The 23,866-nt window shown below is 36.9% G+C and overlaps 1 protein-coding gene across 3 annotated transcripts; it reads left to right on the forward strand.

Moving 5' to 3' along the window:
* The first annotated feature begins 466 nt into the window (after nucleotides 1-466).
* LOC594641 (glycerophosphocholine phosphodiesterase GPCPD1) lies at nucleotides 467-18,501 on the forward strand. Of its 3 annotated transcripts, XM_030997954.1 has the most exons (18): nucleotides 469-656; nucleotides 3,704-3,868; nucleotides 6,124-6,266; nucleotides 7,128-7,169; nucleotides 7,968-8,140; nucleotides 8,678-8,794; nucleotides 9,597-9,786; nucleotides 10,209-10,359; nucleotides 10,756-10,825; nucleotides 11,694-11,786; nucleotides 12,577-12,654; nucleotides 13,372-13,402; nucleotides 14,039-14,103; nucleotides 14,656-14,721; nucleotides 15,648-15,781; nucleotides 16,803-16,938; nucleotides 17,602-17,762; nucleotides 18,288-18,501. In XM_030997954.1, the coding sequence occupies exons 2-18, from the start codon at nucleotides 3,729-3,731 to the stop codon at nucleotides 18,358-18,360; spliced, it is 1,863 nt and encodes a 620-aa protein (XP_030853814.1). In that variant the 5' UTR covers nucleotides 469-656; nucleotides 3,704-3,728; the 3' UTR covers nucleotides 18,361-18,501. The 3 variants fall into 3 exon arrangements, with proteins under 3 accessions (XP_030853816.1, XP_030853814.1, XP_030853815.1); XM_030997956.1 differs by lacking the exons at nucleotides 17,602-17,762; nucleotides 18,288-18,501 and adding an exon at nucleotides 17,431-17,565 and having other exon boundaries at nucleotides 467-656; XM_030997955.1 differs by lacking the exon at nucleotides 12,577-12,654.
* The last annotated feature ends 5,365 nt before the right edge of the window (nucleotides 18,502-23,866 follow it).

Raw genomic sequence — 23,866 nt, forward strand, 5'->3', positions numbered from 1 at the left:
AGAAAGTGTAGCTTATTAGCATGACGAAAGCCGATCTTGAATTGCGAGAGCTTACTCTGAATCAGGTCTATTATATTGTCGTGATAAATGCGTGGCGCGCGAGCGGAATTAGGACGGGTCATAGCGGAAATGAGCAAGGAATATCCCTCACGCAGATGGTGCACTACGGACAATAACTTACGATTTCAGGCGTAAGAATGGTGTGGTTGGATTTTTTTTAGAATTTTTGCTACAATTTGATATACTTTAGCGCCTGTATAATTCATTTTTAGAGAAGTTATCTGAGAGAAAAACTGCCTAGCGAGCGGAAACCGGGCATGCAGGGTACGGTACCGTTGTTGTTGTTGTTGTTGTGTTTTGAGTTATTGGCGATTAGTCAGTGATTTGACTATTGTCGTCAAATTACTTTACGGCACGTGTTATATCTCTCAATTTTGGATCTCTCAATTTTGGACCGTACGTCTTTATGGTATTGGTGCGCGTGCGCGTGTGGATTCAATCGGATCACGAATCGTCTGCATCTTGCTGGTCGAGTAAATAAAAACATTGCAGAATTGCAGCAAAGGCCCGCAAAGATATACCCATCTGCGAGTTAAGTTTTCATCCGTGTGTTCAAAAGGAGACTATCACTATACCTATTCGGTTTATACATTTTGGTGAGTAAATAGTGCAGTGAGCTGAGGCTGTAACCGGTAACTTGATGTAATCGTATAGGGCTCAGGCAAGGCTGAGCGAGCACCATGCTTGGCCTAGGCCGCCAGGCCAGGGGCGGGGCCGGGGCCGCGAAATCTAGGTACCGGTATCTTGTTCGGGTGGTATTCCTGAAATTGATGTCAATGGATATTCTAGAAATTGCATTAGGTCATCTCTGTGGAAAGGGTTATATGTCTATGGGGAAGGTCGACAAATGTCAGTTTGATTTAAAAATTCCTCATAGTCATACCAGCTAGAAGTCACAGACTGTCGGTTATTTCTCAAGAGTGGTTGTAGACACTCCAGCAAAGCATAGAGAGTCATAGACCGAATTTTCCGTCTCTTTCGTTCGTTAGCCTCTTATTGGGGTAGGGTCGGCTCTCTCTTTAGAGACGGAAGCCGTTTATACACATGTCCTTGCTAACGCCACGGCCAGTTCTGGTCGTAGCGTTTTGCCCCCAAAATCCCCCAAAATGTCATTTTACCTCGAGCATGTTATAGACCCTATTGTAAATTAGGCCTAGATCTAGGCTATAATAAATCAGTTCCACTTACCAACTTGACTGAAATAATCAGTTTAATAGTCCCTTTTTAGGAAATTATGGGTCAAAATCGGAATCCATGTTGAAAAAGATTTTCAAAATGGATTTCGATTTTGACCCATAATTTCCTAAAAAGGGACTATTAAACTGATTATTTCAGTCAAGTTGGTAAGTGGAACTGATTTATTATAGCCTAGGCCTAATTTACAATATAACATGCTCGAGGTAAAATGACATTTTGGGGGATTTTGGGGCAAAACGCTACGACCAGAACTGGCCGTGGCGTTAGCAAGGACATGTGTATAAACGGCTTCCGTCTCTAAAGAGAGAGCCGACCCTACCCCAATAAGAGGCTAACGAACGAAAGAGACGGAAAATTCGGTCTAAGAGAGTCAATGCTAATGCGTATTGACCTCTAGCACTGCATACATGCTGTGAGGCAGGGACCTAGAAGTCTATACACAAATATACACACCACACAATATCGCATAGACTGTACACAATCATGTCGATGCAGCTGTAAGCAAAGTTTGACACTAGACTTACAATTTGAATTTTTAAATTATTCTTTTTAACATCAGTAAGTTGAAAAAAATGTATTTGACTGCTGTTAAGGTGTCATCAATTGTCACTAAAGTACCGATTTTGAGTGAAATCAGTTGAGTTTTGTACAGTGGTGTTTGAAATGTTGAGAGTCAAAAGCACAGCTTTTACTACACAGCCAGGATAGTGATGCTCTTATGTGTGGTTGTAGAGTCTAGATCTAACAAAGTTAGGTCTACTTAGGCCTAGATCTACTAGATCTAGAGAAATGAGTGTGAATAGTATTGTGAATGATAATTGTATAAGCGTGTTCACTCGTCACACAACATAATTCTTATTGAGCTACAAGGAAACAAGGTTGCACTGACAATAAAATATATGAAAGAAAGTAGACTATTCCCTTTTCGTTGTGTTTATTAGGTACTGATGAGGCTGACCGTACACTTGCAAAGTGTAGCCAAGCACAAGCCGAAGATTCGGAATGAGAATGCATAAATGAGAATTGAAGATATTGCACGTAGTTACATAAAATAATCATGAGATGGACATGAGTAAATGGAATGACATGAATAAAAGCTTACGACTGAATAGAAATGACGTGGAAAGTCCAATGCAGATGAAGAGATGTGATGAACCAAGGAAGGGGCTCACGCGATGAATGTACGGAGGCTTGAAGGCGGGGATGCAGCTTCATTGTACGTAGCTGAAGAGAGGTGAAGGATCTCGACGCTGACACTTGTGATAACGATGATGAAGAAGCTCTCAGGCGAGAAGAGATGTGGCGCTCGACGACGGAACAGTGGGTCGTTCGATGTCGGAGGCGAAGAGTAGAAATGTAGACATCAAGCCGGTGGTGAATTAAGACGGAGCAGTGAGTCGCTCGATGAATGATCCGGACTTTGATGGAGAAAATCATCAGAGTTACGGTGAGTCAAGCTCGTGTAAGAAAAGAGCTACCGGAACGAAGAAACTGGCAACTCCCAGCGGAGAATCAAGCGCCATGTCGGGTCCTGATTATAACGTTCCACTGGGAAACTGCCAGTCCGTTGAAGACGGCAGAGAAAATGTAGATGTGTCGTAGAATAGGCGAAAGGCACAGAAGAAATCTCGAGTGTAGAGAGAGGATCACAGAGACGTGTGGACTCGACCGAGGTGTAAGCGGGAGTGAAGAAAAACCTTTTGGCGTTGAAAATATGCGGGTGAACGGATGTGCGGAAACACGATGTGTGATTGAAGGAAAAGACACACGTGGTCCGAATAATGCATTTAAAATAAGTAGCGTGATGGTAAAATACTGGACACATGAATGTACAATAAAAATAGGGCGAATGTAAGAGTCGCTACATGGTCATCATTGACAATTGTCCAGTGCAGCACAGGAAAGCGCGCTAGCAAAGCAGTAGCATGCATGATGCACCCATCAGAAAATTCCAAATGGTTCGCAGTGTGTAAATTCATTCAATAAGATTTATTGTTTTGATATCAGTGCACCTTTTTAGTATTTTACACTGAATTTGGATGTCAAAATCTGATCTCGGACAAAATTCAATGAAAATCATCGCATCGCAAACTCTCATAAAAGATCAGTATCTTTGTCATGTAAATCACATGGTAGCTCATTATTACCAGGAAGACGTGGAAGGTTAGCAAATTGTTATCACTCTGTTTCTGGACAGAATTTTCACATTCTTGTTATTATTACTATTATTTTTGTTCTTTTTGTACCATCATCATCTCATCATCATCAGTAAAAAAAGAAAATTACTTGATAAAGTAGGTCATATTTTTTGGGGGTACGTATGAATGTGTTTTCGTGGCATGTACAGTCATGTACGCGTGTTTATTTTATCAATTAATCCACATTGCTTGGTCCTTGAAATGCCCATAAATCGCAATTTCCCCCATTTCCTTCTGTTCTGTGATAGGTGGTGTGTACTATTATGAGAAAAGATGATGCTCCAAACTTTCCAAGTGAACTATGAACCCTGCCATGAGAATGAAGTGGTCTGTATCACCGGCAGTGTTCCATCCTTGGGTTCTTGGTCTCCTCTTGCTTTACAACCCATGACCAAAGATCTCTCAGGATCAAGGTATGTATACTCTACAGTGTAAACAAAAAAAAATCTTCTCCCTGCACAGGAGCTCTTTTAGGATTTGGTTTGGTAAAAGTGTGATTTTTCTGACAGTAATAGTTGAGTATTGTATTGTTATACAGAGCTGCCAGCCAGTACGATTTAATTGTATTTTGTATGATTTTTAGAAGTAAATACGACAGTACAATTTTCCTCAATAAAATATGAAGTTGTGCCATTTTTAATGGCAAAATGCCCATTCTGTCCTGTAAAGTATCCTACACTGTACAAGCATCTCACATCAGCAATTTGGCAATGTTCATTTGTTCATCAAACGCACCAGTCGTGACAAAAATCATGCATATTCAACAATGAACCATACAAAAATTCTTCCTATATGTAGGAACTGTAAGAGGCATTGATCCATGTTTGTTTGTTTTTTATACAATTTTTGTCAGTAAAATACAACTTTTGGGATTAAAGAATACAGTTTCTGAACTCCAGAGGTTGGCAGGTCCGGGTTATATTACCGGAGCTATTTCAGGAGTTTTCCAGAGCTAAATCGCTTACTGCTCCGTGTAAATTTTGGGTGCTGATACTGTACATGAATTAGGATTGGTCTGATTATTTGATAAATCAAATCAAATCATTGAAATAGGAGCAGCATGCAGTGGGGGTTTATCATCAGTATAATAACTAGTTAATGCCATAGCCCCTTCTGGGAGGTTGGCTTCTCTCTTACTCTCACTACTGTTATTCCACCATACCAATTCTTGATATTGTCTATCCATCATGCAGGATGTCTACTATACAAACTTCTACCGTATTCAACTAACTTCACCTTCTATAGTTGCTAGTACAACATTTCTTCTTTTGTTTTGCAGTTAACCAGCTTCCTTTTCTTGTCTTGTCTCACATTCCTTCGTTCGATCAATCTGTTACTTACCCACTCATTTGTTTTCCTGTCCTTCCAGCTGACCCTGAGAATTCTCCTTCAAATCCATATTTCATCAGTATACAACTATACAAAAGAAGAATCAAAACATATTACTAAATAATTTATCTGAAATTGAAAATATATCATTAACATGTAATCAAAATACAACTACAAAATGAGAATCGAATCCACATTTTGGGATTATCATCAATGTGCCAGATTATCCAGATACAAAAGAAGAATCAAAAGCAAGTCAAAGTGAATAACCATAATAAAACTTCAAACCATCACCAAACAATAGCAGGAAAGCACAGAAGTATTACCAAAGGGGAAAAGTATATGTAGACCTGCTAAACTCTTCCTACTTCATGTATTACTTCAATGATATAATATCGGCTATTCATACAAACAGAAGCCATGGAGTCACAACACTCGGCCAAGGTCATGCATTCATGATAATTTATGAGTATCCTTTTGCTGTGTGTGAGTCTTACAGATACATGTATGCAGCATGTGCATGATGTCAAATATCATGATTTCACCTGTAATGAAATAAAACATTGATCACATCAACTATTAGGGGCGCTGAAACAAAATCTTACCAACCGCACTTACAGGAAAAAGTAGGAGATCGACACTAGATAATCAGGGAAAGTAGTCTGCATGTTTAAGGGATCTTCAAAATTTGAAGGTGGCAAGGTGAGCTTAAAGCTAAAGACCAGTTATGGTCATGCAATTGCATTGTGAAAGAAACATTGTGAAATCGATCAGAAAAGGTTGATCATCTAGCATAGATGTACTGCAAGGTTCTGGAATCATCAAAATGATAAGAAATTTGGCCTAGTCTTCATAAAGTTAGAATCACTGTACACAGAAATATGGGACTACACACACGTGCGCGACACGTGCATTTGTATCTCTCAACAGGTAAGAGATACACTAATTTACCAAATATATCAATTACTAGGCGGTTTCCCCTCAACATTTTTATCATCATGTATTATTCAAAACATATTCTTTCACCTGATTAATAAGAGCTTCCATTTCATTTTTTGAAATTGGGGCGTTTCCAATACTGGTCTTTACCTATAATATCTTTTAAACTTAGTGGGATGCTGTACTACATTTTATATGCCGCTGCTATAATTTTGTTGTTCTTCAAAATTGACCATGGTTGTCTCTGACTTTAGATGAGATCACAAATCTGAATACGTAGCCGAAGTATTCAGGAACACAATGGGGGAGGAGAACAGGTTATTATTCTTTGATCAACTGTGAGAAAAAAAATGATTCCTTATCATCTGCATGATCTCTTATTCTTCCTTTATAACACCAGATGGACATGCGACATAGATGTAGAAGCAGCAAAAGGGTCAGTCATTCAGTACCGTTATGCTGTCTGCAACTTCATGTGCTCGTCAACTCCTCAAATTCTCCAATGGGAAACAAATCTCTCTCCGCGACAGATCAGTGTGTCTGGTAATTATTTATTCCTCATTGAAGATGATAGACGTATAATGTGCTCCAAGCCCCTAGAGTAATTTTTATATGCTTGATTTTTAGGAACCTAAGCAAAACTTAATCCTTTTTTGCCATATATTAATCTTTGTGAGGTATGACATTGTTTTTTTTACATGCACTGTAAAAGATCATATTAAAAGGATAGGAATCTTAATTATGTGTGTGTGGAGGGGGGGGGGGGGTTGTGGGGTGTTCTTTCATCACTGCTCAACTTTCCCCAATTCCAAACAGAAATCCATGAGTCATTTACATGTGAAGTCATTGAGAATGACTAAGCCAGGTTACAAGAAAGTTGTCTTCAAAACAAGTTGGCCTTGTTATCAGTGTGCATGAGCAAGTATTTGTAAGGGGATTTTTGTTCAAAATTATCAAAGTTATTATACAATCTTTCAATTTCTTTCTTTATGATGCTTGAGAAAGTAAGGGGAAAACTTATCCGTCCATCATATTTATTTGAATACAGGTACTGTAGAAGCAGAAAGTGAATAAGGTTTTCATTTGATAAAATATTGATAAGGACAATATGTATTAAATTTTATTCTAATTTGTGATAGATCCATTACATGGAAGTCATTCTATAGTCACCTTGGATTTTTAAAAATAAATATCAAAAGATATTATTCTAGATTGGATGCAAAAGGTTTAGGACATTTTTGTTAAAGTTCTTTAAATGGGAATAATTAAATATAGCCTTTATCTTTTTAAACATTCAAGTAAAGAAAATATTATTATATTAGAGAAGTGTAAAGTGATGAATTTTGTGCAAATGAACATACAGACAACTACTCACATCTACACAATCTTTTCTCCCAATTGCAGAGAAGACCTGCTCCACAGGATTGGAAACCTTTGGAAAGTATGGTAAGTCTTAAGAAACCTATTCTAATGAATGTAAAGGTGTTGTGGTCGAGTGGATATGTCACCGAACTGTCGATCACAAGGTCCGCGGTTCAAGTCCCGCCGCGGCACTAATGTCCTTTGGCAAGACATTGATCTACATTTGCAACACTCAACCCAGGTGGTGTAAATGGATACCTGGTAGGAATTAGTTCCTTGAAATGCTTGAGCGCCGTATGGCAGCCGTGCTAAAGCCAGGGTAATAATTAGGAGCACCAGGAGTGTCACGTATGACAGACATGAGCGCTATACAAGAACCCACTATTATTATTATCATTATTATTATTAAGTCCTTGCTAGCTACAGGTTTCTTTGGGGAGATCAATTATTTTACACTGTATAGTAATCATATCACATTAATCGAATAATCTATTTTTGTATTAATTGTTGTATTTATTTATTAGTTTTTTTTATTTATTCATTCATTTATTTGTCTATTTTTGTTGTTGATTGTTTATGTATCTATTTATTTATTTGTATGAATTTTTATTGTAAGTTTCAAACTGCTTTTCACAAAGGTCCTGTAGGCTGGCTTACATGAAATGCATCTCCAATAATGACAGGTTTTATGATTCAAATTACTGGAAAATTAATAGCTAAGGACTATATACCAAATGATTATTGTAAGACAATTTATGATTAATCCATCAAAATCCATCAGGCTAAATAACTTTTTTTGAAAAAACAAAATACAAAAAGTGTCTTGATTTGTGCAGTGGTTTTCAACTTGTAACATCTACGCGATACGTGTTCTTTCTACAGGAGAATGCAGTGTGCAGAGAGGCCCATTAGTAGCTACCAGAGAAATCCATTTGATGTTTGAGAAAGCAAACCTCACCAGTCTGACATCCAGTTTGAATTCAAGCCACTGTCGTCTTGGTATAAAGGCCATAGATATCACAAACTCTACTTGTCCCGTTCCTGTCCTTGTTCATGTGAGTGCTACTGCATAGCAGCCAATTATTCCTAATTTGAAGTAAAGCCTTATTCGGAAGTAAAGCAGTACGTAAAACATGGCTGTTCAAAATCGGAACTATAGTACAGTGAAATACGCGTCATATTTCTGTATCTTATAACACAGAGCTCAGTGAATACCTCGGTACAACCTTTGTTGCACTCAATTGCCATTCACTTACAAGAATTTTGTTTTAAACTGCCATTGGTCAACGCTTCATATCTAAATGAGTCAAATAATTCACATTTAGTGTGAAAAATTCTAGAGACCTGTCTTTTTTGGAAACCCTGTGAAAAAGTGTAAAAAATACACTACACTGCATTCCAAAGTATACCTTGAGAGATTCCCATTTAAAATTTAAATAAAATTACTTTGAAAGGTTGGTGGGTATGTTACTTTAAATTGACTTTTTCATTCTCATTGCATTTGTTGAGTTCTAAATTGAACATGTTTACATATAGTAAATTGGTTTTATAGACAGGTTTGATTAGTTTTTCCTTCTTTTTTACAAATACAGAATCTGAGTGAGAATGATATCTCCCCTAGACCACAGTGTGAGCATGGAGAGATGTTAGAAACAAGCTCAGATGTTCTTCTTTTCTCCACCCAAGGTTTACCCACAAACCACGAAGTGGTGAGTGATTAGTTAACCCTTAAAGATAAAGTTGAGTTCTGGTCATGCGTTTGCATTGTGAAAGAAATAGTGTGGAATCGATCAGAAAAGTTTTATCATCTAGCGTATTGGTGAGTACTGCAATGTTCTGGAATCCTCAACATGCCATATTTAGAATATTAAGGCATTTGAAGAGCCATGTTTTTCAGGGAATCTGATGTTCCTCCACACTTGCATAATAACAAAAATAATGCTCACAAATTATTTTTCACCTCTTCCCAGAACTCAACCTTCTCTTTAAAGAGACTTGGTTCGTTCGTTCGTGTCTCCTTAGATCAAAATGAATGTATCTTGATCTTCGGAGTAGTTGTAACATTGTTCAGATCAGAGAAATGGTGCCAAGGTATTGATTTTAATGCTAGATGTACAATTAAAGATAATCTGAAAGTTTGAGCGAACAAAGACCATTATTAATGATAACAATTTGTAAAAACTGATCTGATCGATTTCTAAATTCTCCCAACTATATTATTATAATTTGATTAAGTTTTAGGTGGATGTAAATTGGATACAGAGCAATAAATTGGCTCTATATATCATTCCAAACATTTACAGGTGTTGAAAGATTTTTAAATGTCTGTTTTATGTTATATTTTCATGGAAAAACAGGGAAATTCAACAATTACAATTACTGAATCAGATGACCTGGGTAATAAAATATATGTAAAGCGCTTAGAGACATCGTCAATGTATTAAGCACTGTATAAAAGCGGAATATTATTATTATTATTATGCGTACTCCTCTTCAATCATATCCCATCAGAAATTCATCATTCAGCTGATACAAGAAGGTGGAAGGTTGCCTACCAAGAAGGAAAGTCCCAAACGGTTAAAGGGAGATATCAGCATTTTGGCAGAAGGTGTGATCATGAGCAACACTCTTATCAACAGTGTTGGCAAAGCCCCTCTATATTTCTTTGATGATGCTAGTCTCTCACTTGGTCATGTGGTGGGTAAGTTAAAGCTCACGTCCAGGGGCAGCCCTAAGATTGGTGTGCTGGAAGCCTTTTTGGAATGTTCCTCTTGCATCTGATTCTCTCTCTCTCCCTCCCTCTTTCTCTCTTTTCTCTCTACCTCCTCTCTCTCCCTCTCCTCGGTTATCTCATTTTTTTTTTTTAATCTCTCTCTCTCCTTGATATCAATGTGTGATAATGATGCAATGTGCACTTATTTGTATTTTTCTTTTCTTGTTCATACTCTATTTCTTTATTTCTTTATACTCTATTTCTTTTGTACATTCTATGCTTATAAATAGTGTTGTTAACATGCCTTTGTATAACTTCTGGTTGCCAACCAACTCTTTCAGCCAGTTCTTGTTAGTTTTTTTCACACCAATGAAATGTGCATGTATATCCTACCTTCTTTTTTTACCCAGTTTCCTATGCAGTGATTGAACCGATGAAGAATCTCGAAGCACACAGTCTGGAAGTGTCCTATGCTACACACTGGAAGAGAAGGAACCAGGCACTCAATGTGGGGCACAGAGGAATGGGAAGATCACTCAAAGACCACTCTCTAATCACCGAGTATGTATCACTCAACCTGACTGGATGAATTACAATCCTATACAATTAATGATGATGATGATGATCCACAGCACTTGTGTAGCGCCATTTATCTGTTCCTAACATTCAAAGGTGCCCTAACATTGATATTAATATTAATATTTGCTTTTAACATTCACGTTTATGTCCAAACTGGGAACATCAATAAAGAGAGTATCAAAATATTTCATATTTACCTCTTTAAATACCCCAAACAAGTTCATTGACACATTGGTGTCATTGTTTTACAGTAAAAAAGTAAATTTTTAGCTGCTACATGTACATACATTTACATGTTTGCAGTTCTATAGAAATAGATTTACACCTGTCTCATTTTGCTTTTTTCTGTAACATTTGATTTCAAATTTTTGTTTTCAGTCCTAATGCGGATGAACTGGTGTCCATTCCTGAAAACACCATCTATTCTTTCAAGGAAGCTGCTACCCATGTGAGTAAGCACCTCAAAAGCTTGATCTCATTATATGCTGCGGTTAAATACAGCAGTGTATCGCGGGTTGTTTTAAAGCCCCTCTAGAGTGTTGGGAGCCCCCAAAATTTGATGGCAAAATTTCATATAAATTGATCTTCAAAACAAATCTGTTTGAAGTCGAGTATTGATGAAAGAATATAAAATTTAAAACCCAAATTATATGTTCTTTTATCAATATTTGTATTCTAACACCTTTTTTTGTGGGAAATCTTTGCAGAAATGTGTCTGACATGGCTAGGCCTGATAATTACCCAGTTTACACCGGTTTCCCAAATTTTTTTGTTTTTTCCCTGATTTTTTTTTTCTCCCGATTTTTACTCCTATTTTTCGGGATTTTTTTACTCCAAAGGGGGGAATGTTGTTAGATGCCATTTTGTTTTCCCTGAATACTTTTTTTTTCACTCAAGGGGAGGGGGGAGGGCGTGTATGAGAGGTTTAAATATACTGTACTGCACGATTTTATATCACAGCAAATACATGTACATAAGTGAGTAGAGGTGTTGTGGTCGAGTGGATACGTCGCTAGACTGTCGATCACAAGGTCCGCAGTTCGAGTCCCGCCGCCGCACTAATGTCCTTTGGCAAGACATTGATCTACATTTGCCACACTCCACCCAGGTGAAGTAAATGGGTACCTGGTAGGAATTTATTCCTTGAAATGCTAGAGCGCCGTATGGCAGCCGTGCTAAAGCTAGGGTAATAATTGGGAGCGCCATGAGGGTCAAATCTTACGGACATGAGTGCTATGCAAGAACCCACTATTATTATTATGTGTAGAATTTAAAAATACATTTAAAAATGTAACTTTCCCTTTGACTCTCTGTAGGGGGCTGACTTTGTTGAGTTTGATGTCCATGTCACCAAAGATGGTTTTCCAGTCTTGTTCCATGATTTCCAGTTCTCATTGTGCATGCAAGAGGTACCTCTGACATTTCAACTCACAATTACCCTTTTTGTTCGTTCTTTTCTTGTTAATTTGGTCTTTTGTTATATTAGTTTAAATTGATTGATGTCAAATGCAAGAATAGTGCACCATAGACTGCTTGATCCTGTAAATGTTTGTATCAAATCTAATATTTTTCAATTTAGAAGAGATTGGTTTTTATGTAACAATTCAAAGTGGATTCAAATTAAAAATTTAAAGTCACGACACGATGTGTATGTCAAGATGACTCATAAAAAGTGTTCTGAAATTTTCCCCTGAAATTGTTTATTTATAATACATGTTTATAATCTTGGTGGCACTCTAAGGGTTTAAGTTTCTACATTTATCTAATATGATTTGGGTTTGAGTGTGTTTGTGTCCATGTTTATTTTACTTTTATTTTATTTTTTTGGCGTGACTGTCCTTGCATTTGACTTAAGGAATTTTAGAAAGAAAAACATGTTGAGAGGTTGAAATCGTTTTTAACCATACATTTCGCAATGTAAACATGTACAGTATCAAGTACATTCATTCCAGCTTTAAGAGTATCGGTATATTCCATCACACAAAATATTGTTAACAAGTATTCACCAGCATTGTGTGAAGGATTATAAAGCACAATAACAGTTTTAAGGTTCCCATCTCTTCAGTTAAATTTCATGTCATACACAAAGTTGATCTTTCTGCATGCATGCCTGATGTTGGCTGTTTTCTTTCGTAATGTGAAAGATAAATGGGGGCTTTAGATTGTCATTCTTTCTTCATTTCTTTGTCTGCTATACAGCCTGGGAGTTCAACGAATACGCACATTGCAAAGCTTGCCATCAAGGATATGACTCTTGAACAACTAGCTGTCATCAGAGTAAGCCTGACCCATTCCTACACTTTTAAAGCCCCACTGCACTACTTATAGCTACTTGCGCTCTCTAGATAGCAAACAATGCCTAATCGGTGCCTGTTGGTCCCCCATGATCCCCTTTTTCTTATGTTAATTGAGAGCTGATTTATTGAGATAACCACCTGTCAATGACCTTGCATTGAAATCTAATCCTCCCTGGTCAAACTAGTACAGAAGGGCTTTAAAGGCAGGGTATTCTACTGACACTGCTTCAGATTTACTTACAGTATACTGCCATCTGCTGCTCACAATGTCCCGATGTGTTGACAGCCATGCCCCACAATGCCTCACCAACTGCATACTGCAAGCATGATGATGCTTGGGTACATGAACCGAAAATTGTTCTTTTTATGCCTTCACTGAAAGATGGGACAATTGAAATATATTACAGCAGTGGTAGCGATGTAGGTAAAATACCATGCCTTTAAGAACAAAAATTTGGCATTAATGTTCCATTACTCCGATGTATGTACACAAATTAATTTCAAATTACTTTAATTTGTCTCAATGATTTCACAATTCCATCGACTAATTTTGACTTTTATGTTTAGAAAAAAAAAGCACAAATTATGTAGGCAAATATCTCTTTTAATTCATTACTAGTTTTCAGTCCTGATTACTTAATATGATACTGTATGTATAAATTGTAAAAATGTATTTTCTATCTTCTTTTCTGAATAGAAACTAGCTCCTGTTGGGAAAGGGACGACAGGTTAGTATTAGGGTGACTTTTAAGAGTCATTATTCATACGTATATTTTCATATTTGCATATGACAAAATGGGCTTTATATGTTGTTTAAATGGGACAATTTTGCAGAAAAAAATAAATGTTGTAGCTAGACATGAAAAAGTTGTCATGAGTAATAAGATTGTAAAACCATCTGATTGGAGACATGTCTTCTTCTATGTCTTCATCTTTGTCTTCTTCTTGTCTTCATCTTTTTCCTTTTTTTTTTCTTCTTCTTCTTCTTCTTTATTCTTCTTTTTCTTCTTCTGCACATAAAGGGGGTTTTCTTTTCTTCTTCTTCAACTTCTCTTTTTTCTTTGTTTATTCTTCTTGTGTCTTTTTTTTCTTCTTCTTCTTAATCTTCTTCTTCTTAATCTTCTTCGTCTTCTTTTTCTGCAGATAAATAGCCAAATGTCATAAACATCACTTCTCCCAGAAGTCTTCACACTTGAACAAAAAAAATATTAAATAAGACATTTATTCCCAAGTATCCTTTGTTTTCACTATGAAATGTGTTTTTATTGGGAAATTCTATATAAGAAAGACAAAAAGACTGTATAAGCTAGCCGTTATCTACCCAGTACGCAAACTAAATCTGTATGGTTATATTTCATATTCAGACTTTTTGTGTGAAACTACGACAGCAGTTGAAGAAGATGCTCTAGCCTTTGGTGAACTGCAGACGGTAAGGAAATCAATTTATCTAATGTCTTTTTCCTTTTCTTTCTTCCTTTTTATTCCTTTTTGGATGATAAATGTATCTTATCAGATTATAGGTATTCACCTTATTTTGAATAAACTGTTATCGCTTCATGATTTTCAGGAAAGGGAATACCATTTTTCATGTACAACAAAATTACTGATGAAAATTATTGTAGCTTTCTCTGCGGGGCAATTTTTCAGTGTCTCCTGAGCTTTTTATCTGAAAACGAAAAATCTCTTGTTGTGACCATCGTTGAATGGGGGTGATACCGGAAGAAAGAAGAAGAAGAACAAGGGAAAAAAGACACAAGAAAAAGAAGAAAAGGTAGAAGATGAAGAAGAAGAAGAAAAAGAGGGAAGAAGAAGAAAGAAGAAGAAGAGGAGGAAGAAGAAGAAGATCACAAGGATCATTTTAATGATGAGTTTATAAGTGGTGGTGATAGTGATGATGGAAAGGGTGATGGGGGTGATGATGGTGATAATGGTGTTGATAATGCTGGCTTAACAACCTCTTTACATGTTTTTTTCCTCACAGGCCTTGCAGACTGTTCCAGTACATTGTGGTTTCGACATAGAAATCAAATACCCAATGGTCTGTGAGGTATGTATATTTCTGATGTATGATACCAATGATATAATATTGAATGGCCTTGAGCAGGTATACATGGTTAAAGCCCACAAGCTGATAAGCCTAAGCCTATTTCATGAGTGAGCATGACAAGTGAAATATTCTAAAAACTTAATGAGGGCCCTGCATTCCTGTTCGATATCACTTGACAATATTTCACTTTAACCAAAGCAATAGTAAAATTTGCATTGTTAAGTTAAGCTCTGTTGTGGACCGTTGCTTATAATGTACCTGTACAGTATCAATACAATAAAAAAAAATCAATACCATTTGATATGTTATTGCTTCACTACCTCCAAACTGTTCTCAAGTCATATAAAACAAAGAACCATAATGTAGGTAAAATTTTCAGGGTTACACCATGTAATTCTTTCTAAGGAAAAAGGCTGATGAGCTCTTTGATTCTCGATGTTACGATCAGTATGCTCTGATCGTCTTTAGGTGAATGACCACAACACTACCCAGTGGAGGCAATTACTGTACTTATTGCTTTTGAAGGGATCCCAGGTGAAAACTGCCCACCGGAGATAATTTTTAGTCACAACAGTATTTAGATTCTGGTCACCATGCAGTCAAAATTCATGATTCGTTAATTATGGCAACCAATCACTGGATGCAATCTTGGTCACTCAGTTGTGACCACCTACACCTCCACCCCCCCCCCTCCCCCTATTTCAAAATCAATAATAATTATCTTAGAGTGTACCTGATAATCATCTTGATGTTTCACTTATTTACAGAAGTGGTGGAATTCTTACAGATATTCACCAATTAATCAATGCTTTCCCGAGAGTGATCACCGGCGACCCCCCCCCCCCTGCCCCTCCACCTCTTAAGATGATCAGTAATTGTTTTAGGCTAGGATTTAAGTCTCGAATGGTCCATTTGTTCACTTACAGAAGTCTGGCCCTGAGTACGATGGAACCCCTATGGACATGAATCAATCATTGGATGCAATCCTTAGAGTGGTCCTCAAGTATGGTGGGCAGAGAAGGATATTCTTTTCAGCCTTCAACCCAGACGTCTGTGCCATGTAAGCACTATATCATTCTCAATACCTTCGCTTATGGTTAAGTAACAGGGTGGCCTACAAACAGGGAGTTTGAAGTGGTGTATGTATTAAAAAGCAGAAAGTTCCTTGTAGCCGGGCTCCAGGACTTGCTTAAGGGCTCTAATGTTCTTTGATGCACTCACTCTGGTCCAAAATGAGCCAATTTTGAATCATTTTCAAAAACATTTTATGAATAATATTGCATTAAAATTTTTGGTTGAGACTGAATATTTACCCGTAGCTGAGTTCTACACCTGTACAATCAAACCTGTTGTTGTTTATACAGTATGTTAACCCGCTTGTAGACCACACTGGTCTTAATAAGATACAAATAATACACAGCAGTGAGCGCATTAGTAAGAATTACCCACACAAGGTATCTTTAATTGGAACAGTCTAACACGCCCGAGGTGGTAGCCAAGGGTGTTTGGACTGTTTTGAAGGTACCGAGTGTGGGTAATTTTACTAATGCCCGAACAAATGATGTGTATTATTTTTTTTATAAGATTATGATTCATTTTTTTTATAAAATGATTTTACTAATGACCGGCCATTAGAATTGGATAATGACCGGTCATTATCCAAATTATGCATGAGGCAAAATAAATGCCTGGTCACGTGTACGCTTTCACTCAATCATTTGATAAGGATCGACGTCATCATCTTATAAAAGATAAAAATAGACTTATTTTCAAGGGCTTCATGTATTACAGCACATTACACTAGTCTATTGTGCTTTAGTGATTTCATGAATCAAATCCAATGGACAAACCTTCAGTTCATTGTGCTCAGCATGCAAGTCAGTGTTGTGAGTGTCTCGAGAGTTTTTATTTATTATTGTCCCACTGAAATTCTAAGCCCAAGATATCCCTGGATACTAGATGCATATTATAGGAAATTTTGTGATATCTAACAGGGAAAAGGGTTTTTTTTTTTTTTTCCCATTTCAAATTAGACTTTTCAATTTGCAATGATAGTATCTATTGTAAATCTCTTGATACAGGATTCGTCTGAAGCAGTGCAAGTATCCGGTCATGATGTGTAACTTTGGAAGAACCTCCCTGTACGAGTCCTACAATGACCCCAGAAGTGTGTGTGTTGAGAACAGTATCCTCACATCTCGTGCTTATCAGATCTTGGTAAGTTTGTGATAATATTCAAACCCTCCATTCCCAATTCCTGGCTCTTCCTAGCCTGTGAGCTTTAAAGCCCTTCTGCACTACTTATAGCTACTTGCGCCCTCTTTATAGCAAACAATGCATTATCGGTGACCATTGGTACCCCGTGATCCCCTTTTATGTTAATTGAGAGCTGATTTGATGAGATAACCACCTGTCAGTGACCTTACAGGGAGGTCTAATCCCCCCGGCCAAACTAGTGCAGACGGGCTTTAAAGCAATCTCTTTAATATAGGTATATGCAGAGCTTCCTTTTTAGGTCCTACGCTGCAGAGACTGTGTGGCCTATGCGACGACTGTATGAAGGAACCAAGCATGTTGAAGTCGCGCCACAGCAATGGTCTGACCTTAAGGTGTTGGAAGGAAGGAATGGTAGATCCAAGTATCATTAAAGTTAGTCTCCTTAAAGATAAAGCCTATCCATTATAACAACTTTGAATGTCTTCCCCACAGGGGCTGTGTGGCCATTGTGAGGACTATATCAAGGATCCAAGCTTGGTGAAGTCATGCCACAGCAATGGTCTGACCTTGATGTGCTTGAGTGGAGGAACGGTAGATCCAAGTATTATTTAAGTTGGTCTTTTCTGTCCATTTATATAACAACTTTGAATGTCTTCCCCTCAGGGACTGTGTGGTCATAGTGAGGACTATATCAAGGATCCAAGCTTGGTGAAGTCATGCCACAGCAATGGTCTGACCTTGATGTGCTGGGGGGAAGGAACGGTAGATCCTAGCATCAGGCAGAAGCTTTCAGATGTGGGTGTGGATGGCGTCATTCATGACAGGTATAATTCATATCGATCTAGATTTGAGTTAATCAAATATGTATTATGATGTTAAAGGGATCCGTTAACTTTGTCTCAGATTCTGAAACAAAATCCTGGATTTAGCTCTTGCTGCAATGATAATTATAAACCTTTAGGTCAGTCAGGAACCGCATGACTTTTACAAGCCGATAACAAGTATGGTAAAACCGGTCACTCAAAGTTTTTTACTTTTTTGAGGCACTTCTTGATCATTTTGAAGCGCGATCTTTTTAGGGCTTCAATGTTATACTATATTACAGACACTGATAATATGTAGGGCCGTGCATCTCAGATGTAACAATGTTAAACGATGCCTTTAAAGATATTGATGAATATAATGATAATCGATAATCATGATTTGTGTGAGTTATTCTGCAGTGTACGACTATCTGCATGGCATTACTTGTGCTCCAGTATCTTTCCTCTGGCTTTCACACGGCTGCTATAATGGCGCTCTTGCATTCAAAGTATGAGTGACAATGCCTTATCTTTCCTCCTTTGCAGAATGGCCAGCTTTGCTCTTGGAACTAAGAACACCTTTGAATCTCTGGAAGAACTCAAGAGTGGACGAACATAGCCTCTAACCTGGTCAACAAGCAACTCGTCACATCCCTTGTGTTTAGACTATGCAAGACTTATTCAGGGAGATGTTTCACAAAGAATCTAAGTGAAACTTTACTCTAAGTTGAACTTAAATATTATGGAGAGCTATTTGTAGCCTTATCTTGAAATATATTCAAAAGCAAAATTCAAGTATTTTAGACTTTTCATAAATTCCACATCAAGAACATGAAACCTCCCATGATATTAGAAAATATGAATGATTTGAATCAACATTTTATGCCTTTTAAAATAACTTTTACAAAATATTTTCAAGGATGCTAATGGCTTTCAGTAATTGTTAAGTCCAACTTAGAGACAAGTTCAACTAAGGATCTTTGTGAAACACCCCCCCCCCCCCAGATCTTTTTATGTGTTAGAATTTCAAAATGGATCAAACTACGCAAGCAGCTTGTATGGAAAGCACTTTCAGGAAAGGACTTGGCTTGTGATTTCAGTCTATGCAAGACTTACATCGGGGTGACTGGTATCGAAGACTACCGGTACTTAGAATGATCCAAATCAGATGAGCATCATTCAGGGACAGTCCTTAGCTTGACTCATCTCATAGCTTTTTTTTAAAGCAACACTAGTACTTCTAAGACGTATCAAGCACATTTCACCCATGAGCAGTGTGTTTTTAGGCCCATACTTTGAATTCAGACTATGCAAAACTAGTGAGAAGTCACTTGACATGACAGCTGGCTCATCATCAGTGTGAGCTCTCACTAAGCTCCAACTGACCGTTTACATGGCTTTCCTTCGATACAATGTTCAGTTGAGAGCAGGACCCTGAATCTTTATAGAGCTTTTGTTCAAAATGATGCTAAAAATCATGCATTTCACTACATTGCATTATACAAAACTCAGACAAGAAAAGAAAAATCCCTTTGAGCTATACAGTTTGTTATTTGAAAAGCTATGCAATTAATTTGTAATGGTTGTAAAAAATCATCCACACATTGATTGTGGGTGTAGGCTGTGTGTGGTTATGGCAGCCTTCCAGTTCGAACTGACAATGGGCGTGGTAGTCGTATGCAAAAAGAGACCTTGGAAAGTCATGGAATTTGGTTCTCAAATTTCTTTGGGAAATCTGATATTGCCAGGTAAATGCAATCTAATGGTAACCATCACTTAAATGTCTACTGGTATAGGCAAGCCGTTAAACTTCATCTATATATGAATCTCCATACTCACGAGAGATATCAAGTGTTGAATATAATTTCTGACGGAACAATTAAATTTCATTATCATTTCTTGGCAGTGCCAATTTCTTATATTTAATTTGTGACATGTTATACAAATAATTCATGTTCGTGAGTGCATAAGTAAATATATACATGTACTGCATGCAGGCTAAGTCTCAATTAGATAATGAATAAGACTTGTCACGTTTATTAACCTCAAGTTCATTATCAAAATGCCAAGTGTCGCACAGTTTTGGAGGCCTCCTCTTGCTTTATTGAGTGTCATCATATAAGGTCAACCAAACAGCGCAATATGCATCTCAGTGCGTGCATCAATGTCCTTGCCATTTAAAATGACATGCATTTCATCAAGCCTTAAAGATAACAATTTTGGAAGAACAATTTTGGAAGAAAATGTATACTGGCTGAGTAATGAGCATAGAAAGATAAGGAAATCAGTGTAGTACTAGCCCCGACACCATGTGTGTTGTCCCATATACATCTTTCTGTGTAAGTGATTGTTACTTTACCAAGACTCTGCCAAATTTATGATGATTTTGATGACTCCAGAACCTTGCATTACACACCATAACTTACATGCTATATGATCAACTTTTCTGATCCATTCCACACCTTTTCTTTCACAATGCAATCGCATTACCAGAACTCAAGTTTATCTTTAATTTTGTTTGTGCCAGAGATTCGCATATGCGCATCTTTATAACCATGCATTATTACTTCTAGCCATGGGTCATAACTTGTTGATGGAAACTTGTTTTGTATGGTAGGCATGGTAGGGAAGAATGACACATGGTCACATGTTTGCATGTGACCAATTAGATTGCCTTCATTCCAAAAATTATGTTTGTTATGTAGCAATAGTCGTTATTACTATTACATTGTTTATATTACAGATTTGTGTGAGCTAATTTTGATTCTCAGGTTTGTAATACAGACAGTTCTTTTAATATATGATGCGGCATTATTAATTATTTGTTGTATGCCAGATAGAATGTGTACAATGAGTTTTTAAAGAGCTTTGTTTGAAGTGCAACATATTGTTATACACTCCCAACCAAATACACAGAGATGTGTGTGTACTTCTATCAATGCAAACCTCTATGCGATAGCATCATTGTAATCTTATTTGTATGTAGAAGTTTTAAAGAGCGAGTTTGAACGGAATCGATTTCAGTGGCAATCACTAATTGTGTATTGCTTTGAAGAAAATGAAAGTGATATATTGTTTAATTTACATTGTTATTTTGATTGCCTGATAGTCATACATGTACTCACAGGGTGCCAATCACTAAGTATGCATTGCCCCCCATGTCACGGGTTCATGTCTCTATGCATTACTCATAATTGTTTTTCGTCCTGAATGCTTCTGTAAATAGATATTGCAAGTTGAAATACACCCTGTGTAATAGACTAGTCAAAGCACTCATACACGCTCCCATAAAGTAAGGCAAGCCAGGAACTAGTGTTGTAATGGCAGGAACTAAAGTCCGACTTTAGTTCCATGCACAGTATTTTTTAAATTTCTCTTTAATTTTTTTATACCCTATTAGTCCATAGAATGCCGATTGTTTTTGAGGTTGATTTTATACATTCTTGCCTTACGGGTAGATGATTGGTGCACTTTGAATGTACAAACATGTAATTAATTGGAACACTAGATCTGCGTACAGTAATGTAATTAACACATTCATAAGGCTTATGAAAGCTAGGCCTCGTACTTGAACGCCCCCCCCCCCCCCTGCTTTTTTCCCCCAACCAAACCGATGACTGCCCAAGGCAGGTATGTACATTTATACATGTAGACCACAAACATGTTGGGCATACAGGGCCATTGTGGAAAACGATTTTGTAACTGACAGTGCCAGCCTATTTTATTATAATTAAAACTATGAATATATTTGGTTTACCCTGCATTTTAGTGTAAGCACTCCACCTCTTTCAATATTTGTAGGGCCTGGGGGTGTTTCACAAAGATCCTAAGTTGAACTTATCTCTAAGTTGGACTTAAAAATTATGGAAAGCCATTAGCATCTTTGAAAATATTTTGTAAAAGTTATTTTGAAAGGCATTAATTGTTTATTTAAATCATTCATATTTTCTATCATCAAGGAGATTTCATGTTCTGGATGTGGAATTTATAAAAAGTCTTAAATACTTGAATTTCTGCTTTTGAATATATTTCATTTTAAGACTCCAATGGCTGTCCATAATTTTTAAATCCAACTTAGAGTTAAGTTCTACTTAGGATCTTTTGTGAAACACCCCCCTGTTTTGGTTTTAAAATGGGTCTGTTCAGAGCCAGAAGAGAGTGAACCCTGTATTAATACATTTTAAATGAATGCCCTTCTGGCTCGTTACAGAAGAATTGATGAGCAAAATAATAATTACAGTGCTTATATAGCGCCTAACACTTACTTTGTCAGAAGTCTCTAAGCGCTCTACAATAATGCAGCATAATTACCCTGGCTTTAGTAGTGCAGCTGTTACGCGCACTGCATTTCAAGGAATAAATTCCTACCAGGTACCCATTTACTTCACCTGGGTGGAGTGTGGCAAATGTAGATCAATGTCTTGCCAAAGGACATTAGTGCAGCGGCGGGACTCGAACCGCGGACCTTGTGATCGACAGTCCGGCGACGTATCCACTCGACCAACACACCTCTGTAACAATATGCTCTGTTTTCTGATAGTCTGCCATTCTTAAATATTATACCCACTACAAACAAATAATGCATCAATTGAGAGTACTTACAGATACAATGTGATATAAATAGCCCTATTACAATTCACTGCCAGTACTGCATTTAGTGAAGTTATTCCAATGATATATTTATCTACGATGTTTAACATCTTCTATTGTATCGATGCAATGAAATATGAGTTTTAATTTGTAAATGTGTCATGTATGTTTGATTGTATGTTCAAATACTACCGGTATTCTTTTTGCAATAATTCTTTTCAAATTCATAATTTTCTTGGTAAAAATTTTACCAAACATTTAAAACTGTTGTTGTTGGTTTTGTCACTAGCGTTCAGTCAAATTTTACTATTTATGCCTATTACCTGGTACTTGGTTGGTTAATCCCTTTGGCAGCTCACTCAGGAAGCTATACTTGTAATTCAATCATCAAGGAACTTACACTGTGGCTACCTTATCCATTTTTTCAATAACATGCAAAATTGTTTAAATGCATTTGCGTCAGTGTAATTATTCAAACAAGCTAAAAATGTACACATATTAAAAAAATGGTAAAATAACTGTATATGTACATAATTGTATGAATTCAAGTTGACATAAATTGGAGTTGATTGACTGAAACAATCAGAGTTCCAAAAAAAATTACCAAGTGATGTGATGTGCCTCATTTATTTCTTAACGATGATAGATGATGGTAGGATAGATGGTTTAGAGATAATGAAGAAGAAAGAGAGCTGAAGGAAGGATGGAAACATGTTGGTTGTCAAGAAGGACTTGACTCTTTAAATTAATACTAAGAGAACAAAGAGAGTGAGAGCTATACTCTTTTTTTTTTTTTTTTTGGTCTCTCTCTCTCTCTCTCTCTCTTCTTAGTATTGATTTCCAATGGTAATAGTCCTTTTATACACACACACACATGCATATATATATATATATATATATATAAATACTATATACAAGAGGTTGATATTTCTCAGCGGTTTGATAGTAGAATATATGGTTTGGAGATAAAGAAGGGGGAAGCATGTAGAGTATATGTTAGGACTATAAACTCGTGAAATCAATACTCTATATAGAGGGAGGGAGAACAGAGAAAGATGAGAAAAAAGGGATGGGAAAAGATGGCAATGGACAATTAACTAGGGGAGTCCAAAAATAGAAAGTGATAGAGAAGGGGGGTAGCCTGTAACAGATGCCAAGAAAACTAAGATAACGTGACGGATATTAACAGTATACAGACCTAATGACGTAACTTTCTTTAAATAAGTGAATGTGTTTATCTTGCAATCGCTGCAATTAGCACATGAAATCGTGATCTGCATTTTTACTATGCTGCCCCTCCTTTAATAATTCTTTTGGATTTGATCATCTATATGAGCACAGAGAATCACAATTTAGTTATTAACTTCAAATGTACAACAATCGCAGAATGTTATATATCAATGCAGCTGGAATGATTAAATAACATCTACATATTTTGTGTCGAGCCATAAAACATGCGTAGTTATTATTTTCATGAATAATGCGCTAAAAAATCCAAGCTATGCTCATCGAAGAAAATTAAAAATTGCGTTTTC

The sequence above is a fragment of the Strongylocentrotus purpuratus genome, unplaced genomic scaffold, assembly GCF_000002235.5.
Source record: "Strongylocentrotus purpuratus isolate Spur 01 unplaced genomic scaffold, Spur_5.0 spur5_scaffold_4, whole genome shotgun sequence".
NCBI classification, from domain to species: Eukaryota; Metazoa; Echinodermata; class Echinoidea; order Camarodonta; family Strongylocentrotidae; genus Strongylocentrotus; species Strongylocentrotus purpuratus.